Raw genomic sequence first — 7,691 nt, 5'->3', positions numbered from 1 at the left:
GCAATAAGGAAAAGAAACTGATTCGGAGCATAGTATAGTAAGGAATACAATACTCTATTAGTTATAGAGTCCTTGATTAATGAGAAGTATAATAAAAAACTAATTCGTTACTCATTTTTTTTTTTTTTCTCATTTGGATATTAAATATGTCATTCAATTAGTTAGGATTGTAATTCAACTTTGTCATTCTTAACTGCAATTGGAAAAAAAGTTTTATGATGGAAGCAATGGGTCCTTGGTGTGATCTTCCGATAGAACTTGTTGAAAGAATTAGTAAATTCGTCAACAGCCATATTGATATCCTTCGCATTCGTGCAGTCTGCAGTTCATGGCGTTCGGCATTTTCTCCTAATTTCAAAACCCCCAAATCTCAGTTTCCCATCAAATTACCCATCACTTCTCATTGTTATTTAATTGAATGCACTGTTTATGTTTTCCAACTTCCTCATCCTCCTCACACAGGCTGGTTGGTTAAGATTCTAAAAACCCTAGACGGAACATTCATGATTTTGAATCCTCTAACCAACAGAGGAATCAAGTTTGTGTCTGATGCTAACAGATTGAATTTACTAGATTTTCGTGTTTCTCAAGTTTGTAAATCATATCATGCGAAGTTGCTCTTAGAAGGTGACCTAAATTGTCACCCTTATGCCGGATGGGGTATATTTAAAAAGATCTTGCCTATTTGTAATGATCAAACCACTCATTTTTCTATAATGGCAATTAATGTTAGGGATCACTTATTGTGTTTTAAGTCAGGGGATGACGACTGGACTACCTTGAAAGATCTCACTCGTAGTAAGATTGTTGATATTAGTGTGTATAAAGGGAATTTTTATGCTGTTGATACTTATGGAGAGACCATAATGTATGACCCCTTCTCGTTTAACAAAACCAATGTATCTTCCACCGTAAAGATATTATCTTCAAGCTTATTTAACGAATGGGGTAGTAAGAAACGACTGGTGGAATCAGATGGGGAGTTGTTTCTGGTTGATATGTTTTTAGATACTGATGTTAAGACGGAGTTGCAAGGTTCTGGACCTTCAAGGAACAATCCCATGGAAATTAAGATTTACCGGCTTGATGAAGAACAGCATCAGTGGATTAGAGTGCATACCTTAGGTGATCGAATTTTCTTTGCTGGTGACGACTGTTGTTTCTCTGTTTCTTCATCAGATTTTGGTGATCAGTGCAGAGGAAACTGTATTTACTATAAGAATGGAGATATAATAGTGGACATCTCGGGAAATGACCTTAGCGAGGAAGTGAAACTTAGATATAAAGGATTACATGATCAACACACAGGTATCATTACCTTACAAGATGGTAAACTTGGTTCATTGTCATCCTTCCTCGAATATGCAGATATTTTCTGGCCACCTCCATCTTGGCTTTTTACTGACGATCAGGCATCTTCTAAAAAGTTTTCTCCTCAAATGTTGTGTTTTCTATTTGATACTAGACATGTAAGCTCATGTCAGGATGAGAAGAAGCTTGATACTAGATATGTAAGGTCGTTTTAATAGGTATCAGGGAGGTTTTCAACTTGATACTTACTTGAAATGTGAATGTGTTTGAATTTAAGTATTCCTATCTATTATATTTCTTTTCTAATGACCTGAAGATTTAGATTCTTTGTTTATGAAACTCAATACTCCATTTAACTAATGCATTCGTTCCTTGATTGACTTGTTTATATTATTAAATGTCGACATCGACAGTTAACGTGCATGCTGCAGAACATTTTTAATATCCTTGATTGTGTCTGTCATGTGCCAATGAGGTTTCCAGATCAATATGGATAACCAAAAGTGTTGGATAATAGTAACGCGAACAAGAATCGTGTATCATGTTTTTGTATTATGCATAAAAAGAAACAAATGTAGCTTTTAGGAGTTGCAACTTCCCGCAGATATATCTATTCTATTATGTTAATGTTACTCAATTTGAAGTGTTTGGAGGTACAGTGTATTACTACTACGAATTCTTGAGCAGCTGAAAGTTGAACAGGCTTGGACTCTTCTGTCTCCCATTGGACTCATGCATTTCATCAAACATTAGGATTTGTAGGACAAAAACACTAACATTAAGTATTAACATCTCCTTCAGATGTCATTGTTCTTTTCTCTATTATTTTCAACGTCTTCTTTCCAAACCTGTTTTGTATTGCTTGACTTGAGCAGAGGATCTTTCGGTAACAATCTCTCTGCCTTCACAAGGTATGAATAAGGTTTGCATACACACCACCCTCCTCAGACCCCACTTGCAAAAATTTAGTACCTAAACATACTTCCAAAAATTAAAAAAAAAGTTTAATTTATATATCTTGAACTACACGTGTCCAAGAACTAGTTTATATAATATGTGTTTTTGCCTTTGAGAAGATGAAATTTTACTTGCTTTGTTACATTTTTGTGCATAAGGGTACTCTTGTGCAAGTGCAGCATTACATCTACTCTTTTGTGAGACAAGTGACATGCCTTGTTAAAGATGCCTCACCTCGTTGTGCTGAGACCAAAAGTGCCACATAAACTAGATGTATAGTAATCCGTGTGTATGGTCATGTCTTTCGAGTTGAAAGGAAAGTGAGTCTGATAGAGCGACTTAATCTTAATCAAACTCTGTTATCTGATAATTTGCAAGTCATCTTCACCATCTGGCTTGTTCTCCACTGTTTCCCTTGGCTCGTTTCGTATTCCTTCTTCATTTGTGTCTAATGGTGGCCATTTGAACCTGTAAGGCCCTGTTGACCTTGTGGCTAATTAGTAGGAGAGTTGAATACCATTTCGTGTACTTAAATACTCCATTTTTATTACGAGTAAAAAGTTACAATTGTGTCTGTTAAGACTCGCTCTTCAATACTTCATTTAGCTAATGTATCTGCTGCTTGATTGGCTTCTCGATAGTAATGTTGAATTCGACAGCAGAACGTTTTTAATAGCCTTGATGGTGTCTGATATGTGTCAATAAGGTTTCCTTTGACAACTTTCCAATTTTCTTCCTTTGTCAGACTTGACTGCAGTTTTATTCAAATCGAAATCAGTGCCTCGATTCAGAAATTTTAAAATCAGTAATCTGTATAAGATGAACTTTTATGCGGTCGAGGCCAAATAAAATTTAGAGTGCGAGTCATAAAAGAAAAATAAATGATATTTTAGGGTTGCCAAACTCAAGGACTCCAAACAGGCACATTGTTTTTTGCTTAAAGAAGTTGTTGAAAGATCAGCAAATGCTTCGACAGTCATATTGACAATCTCCGAATTCGTGCACTTTGCAATTCATGGCGTTCAGCACCTATTCCAAATTTAAAAAATCCCCAAATTTCTGTCTCCTGTCAAACTACCTATCCCCAACAACATGACCCGTAGTTATTATGAAAAATCTCAGTTTTACTTTACAGGCTGGTTGGTGAAGATTGTAAAAACAACAGACGGAAAATAGATTTGAATCCTCTAACTACATAAAGGAGCAGAGACTATCAAGGTTCTGCACTAAATTTGTCTGCATCTGATGTGAATATCTGTATCATAGGGTCTTCGTTTTTCATTTCTGGTTGTGGATCTTCTTTTCCCCACAAAAGCAAGTACAGTCCAAAAATGTTTAAGGAGGGCATGAATTTGATTCCCTTCTTTCCCAAAGAACAAAATGAAGGCTTACCTGTCCGTGTAGAGCTTTTCAACAAGGACGAAATATGCTACAAAGTACGGTTGAGAGTGGGTTGAACACAGTTACGAAAACTGGTCCCTTTTGTTCAGTGCACCAGAGATGTATGTACACTACTAAACCAGACATCACTATGCCCTATTCCAGATACAGCGATTCTAATTAAAATGTGCAAGTTCAAAATTGTTTTCGAGAGAAACTATTGGACTTGGACCCTTCTTACCCCATACAGAGTAGACCAGAAATCAATGTTGAAACCCATGGTCCAAGCTGTTCGTTTGTGTTGTACAATTACTGTGTAGAAAGCTGATTGTGCTGCACCAACAAAACTCATCCATGTAGTCAGTGATAGTTGTGCTGGATATCTTTTCAAAGCGTAAGCCTAAAAAATTCCAGTGTCAGCTTGTGTGTGTGCTCTCCTCGGAAACAGTAGTTAGTTCCTATATAAATTACTAGAGGAATCTGCATATTTCATGCAAGTCTTCCTAATGAAGAGTTATAGTGCAAACCTGCATGATGTACCATATTGACCACGTAATGCAGCTAGCAGCAGTGAGGATCAAACCTTTTGACCAGTTCTTGTGGACAATACCATTCCCTCCGTGGATGTAGATGAGAGGATGTCCTAAGCTTTTCACAACAGGTCCTTTGTATAATGTCATGCTCATAACCCCAGCCAAGGAAACCAAGGTTCCTAGGACTTTTGCTATTCCTCTAGGATTTCGAATGTTAGCATCTTCCAACCTACACCAAGAAAGAGCATCTATGAACTTTGATTGCAATCATATCCACTTCATGATGGAATTGTATGTGTTACCTGAGAATAACTGCTAGTACAAATGTTAAGGCAGCTATTGTGTTGACCATCGAGGCAAGAAGAGTCCGAGACGTGTAGTTCAAGCTCACAAAGTACATGTTCAGTGTCAAACTCACTCTGTTATGAAGGATATACTGTTAATATTCCTCATCAAAAATTTGATGTTTGATAGATCTTACCCCACTAGAGAGAGTACAACAACAAAGCTATAGTTAACTTTGGCCTTGTCTTTCTGCAGAAATCAACAGAAACATCAGAAAAAACTGCATTTCTGCATATTTTTGCATTGGACTTTGTGATTTACCTTTCAAGAAAATAGGCAAAGGGTAGCATAGCAAGACCGGCAACGATATGCCTATAAGTTATGTAGACATGAGGATTCATTTCATGATTGAAGGAAGCTTCAGTTATGAAGTACAAAAAAGTGTAAGCAATTTGAGCCAAAACCACAAGGATGTGAGGCTTGAACCTCTTGTATGCCTATGCTAGTCCCCATAGCTATCAATACTTCTGGACACGTGTAGGATTAGAGAAGTATTGATGAAAAATAATATTGAGTTACAAGCTAAGAGTCCTATTCTAGTTATAATAGGAATCTTGAAAAAGTGCTTACGTGAAATAATTAAAATATTTTAAAAATTAGTTCCATGTAACTAAAAAACTATTTTTTAAAAAAATATTTAAAAGTTAAATATGGTAAAAAAAAATTCCTACAAAGTTTGATGATCTTTTTTAATGAACATTTAGTATAATATATATATATTTTTTAGGTTAAGATTTAAAAGTTCAAAAGGACAAGGTCATGGGTTGGGTCTCCAGAAAAACAAAATGACGGCAATATTAATATCTCATCACATGTGGAGAGATTTTGTTTGACATAAGGCTATTTACTTTCGTGAACTTTTCTTGTTAGTTTTTTGTTTTATTCTACAAATGGAATTGTTACAATATGAAATTTCAATTTCAAAATCTCAATTCTAAGGAGGGATTGAAAGAGAAATATATAGACCTAATTTGTTTTTATTGTGGAAGTGTAACAAATAGATGCATTTAGCTTTAGTTTAAATTCATATAATCATTTATATATATATAATTTTAATTGCATATTCAAAAGTTAGATAGTCTATAGCTTAAACAATATTTGTTAATATAACTTAGCTAAATATCACCACTTTTATTATCCTATGTTTCACGCTTATGTGGATATAATATTTATGGATACTATATTTATTACACTTAAAATTTTGTGCTAAATTATTATGATTTATAGTATTTTTACGCAATTTTTAACTAAGATGGAGGAGAATATCAAAATTACCAACAGAACTAGGGAGACAAGTAATCAAAAACCAAGCTGAACATCCATTGTTCTTCTGTTGAGTTCTTATGAAATTCTACTGAAATACGATGAATATATATACTACTAGAAGAGAGGTAAACTCACTAAAAAAAAGAATCAAAATTATTAATCCCTCCGTCCAGTGTTTTAAAAGACTTTGTTAGGACTCGCCTCGGGGTCTAGCAAAACGCCTCAAGACTCAAGTGTGGGGTTTAGTTTCCTTAGAGATGTTCTTGTGATCTTAATATTCTTCCCTCTTGTAGTCTTGATACTTGGCCGATTTGATTGTCTATCTTCCAGATTACTTCATTTTAGTCCGACGCTAGGATTGTGGTTACTTCAATTCCGTATCCCTTGAATGATGACTTTCTTTCCTGCGTTGCTTCAGTGAGGGCAGGTTGTTTCTTTCCTTCTTTGACGTTCTTCCTTTTTGATTCCCATGCTTGATTTAGTATACATCTTCTTTGATTGAGTTCCAGCAATGACAGATCTGCTTTGAAAGGCATGGTTAACTTGCAAGATTTGATTTGATTCCTTGAGTTCAAATTGATTTGAAATCAATCTTCTCCTTAATTGATGGCTGCTGATTTGATTCTTGATGCATCATTCTTCAGGATTTTGTGTATCTAACACATATACACTAGTCTTGATTTTCCTGCAACACAAGATAGTTTGTCATTATGCAAAATATTACTCCCTCCATTCCATATTAAGTTAATTTTTGAGGTGTTTCACACCCTTTAAGAAAAATAGATTAAGACATAAGTTCAATCTACTTTTCCATTATTAATTATTGTCAAATTTATGATTAAAATAACTAAATATTAGTTAATCACTAATTCCAATACTAACTAATGAAGGGTAAAATTGGAAGAATACTCTAAAAGTAATCTTGAAAACTGAACAATTAAGTTAATTTGAAAAATATAAAATGCCTCAAAAATTAACTTAATATGGAATGGAGGGAGTATAAGTTAACAGTATAGAGAAACTCCACAAGTAAAGTATATTATTTTCATGTAGTTTTTCATTGTATATCTTATTGTAAAGCTTAAGTGGTTTTTTTGAGAAAATCTTGCTGTAATAAACTCACGTCCAATGGGTAATAAACTTTGAGGAACTTGAATATGATGTAGGGAATTTTTTTGAGAAAATCTTGCTTATTTGGAGTGATCAAACCAATCATTTTTCTCTAATGGGAATTAGTATTCGGGATCAATTATTTTGTTTAAAGTCATGGGATGAGGATTGGACTACCCTGGAAGATCCCAGTAAGGTTGTCGATATTATTGTGTATAAGGGGAACTTTTATGCTGTTGATATTTATGGAGAGACCATAAAGTATGATCCCTCATCGTTTAACGAGACCAACGTATCTTCCAGCATAAAGATGTTATCTTCGAGCTTATTTAAGGGGTGGGGTAGTAAGAAACGACTGGTGGAATCAGGTGGGGAGTTGTTTCTAGTTGATATGTTTTTAGATATTGATGTTAAGAGGGAATTGCGAGGTTCTGGACCTTTATGGTTCAATCCCATGGAAATTAAAGTATACCGGCAAGTTGAAGAACAACATGAGTGGATTGCAGTGCATACATTGGGTGATCGAATAATTTTCTTTGCTGGTGATGACTGTTGTTTCTCTGTTTCTTCATTAGACTTTGGTGATCAATGTAGAGGAAACTGTATTTACTATGAGAATGGAGGTATAATTGTGGACATCTTGGGAGAGTTACTGCCAAAGTACTACGATGACGACTTTGAAGATGATTGTGTATGTGGTGGTAGTTTTAGTTATCCATTTCCTGTTGATGGTGGTGTAAATTTTAGCAGTGATGATGACGACGATGATCCAATAACTTGCAAATTACT

General features: G+C 34.9%; 1 protein-coding gene and 1 pseudogene across 1 annotated transcript; one reads left to right on the top strand and one right to left on the bottom strand.

The window, feature by feature from the left end:
• The first annotated feature begins 227 nt into the window (after nucleotides 1–227).
• Nucleotides 228–1,526, top strand: LOC125851315 (F-box protein SKIP23-like). Its single transcript, XM_049531098.1, has one exon. It carries the CDS (start codon nucleotides 228–230, stop codon nucleotides 1,524–1,526), a length of 1,299 nt encoding a protein of 432 aa, XP_049387055.1.
• Nucleotides 1,527–3,481: 1,955 nt separating this feature from the next.
• Nucleotides 3,482–4,979, bottom strand: LOC125851318 (WAT1-related protein At4g08300-like; annotated as a pseudogene).
• Nucleotides 4,980–7,691: the final 2,712 nt, after the last annotated feature.

This window comes from Solanum stenotomum, unplaced genomic scaffold, assembly GCF_019186545.1.
Source record: "Solanum stenotomum isolate F172 unplaced genomic scaffold, ASM1918654v1 scaffold2427, whole genome shotgun sequence".
Taxonomy (NCBI): Eukaryota; Viridiplantae; Streptophyta; class Magnoliopsida; order Solanales; family Solanaceae; genus Solanum; species Solanum stenotomum.
The sequence above is the reverse complement of the archived record's forward strand: the minus strand, read 5'-3'. Positions and strand labels throughout refer to the sequence as shown.

Excerpts from the sequence above, each read along its gene's own strand:
- LOC125851315 (XM_049531098.1), top strand. The coding sequence starts at position 228 with ATGGGTCCTTGGTGTGATCTTCCGATAGAACTTGTTGAAAGAATTAGT.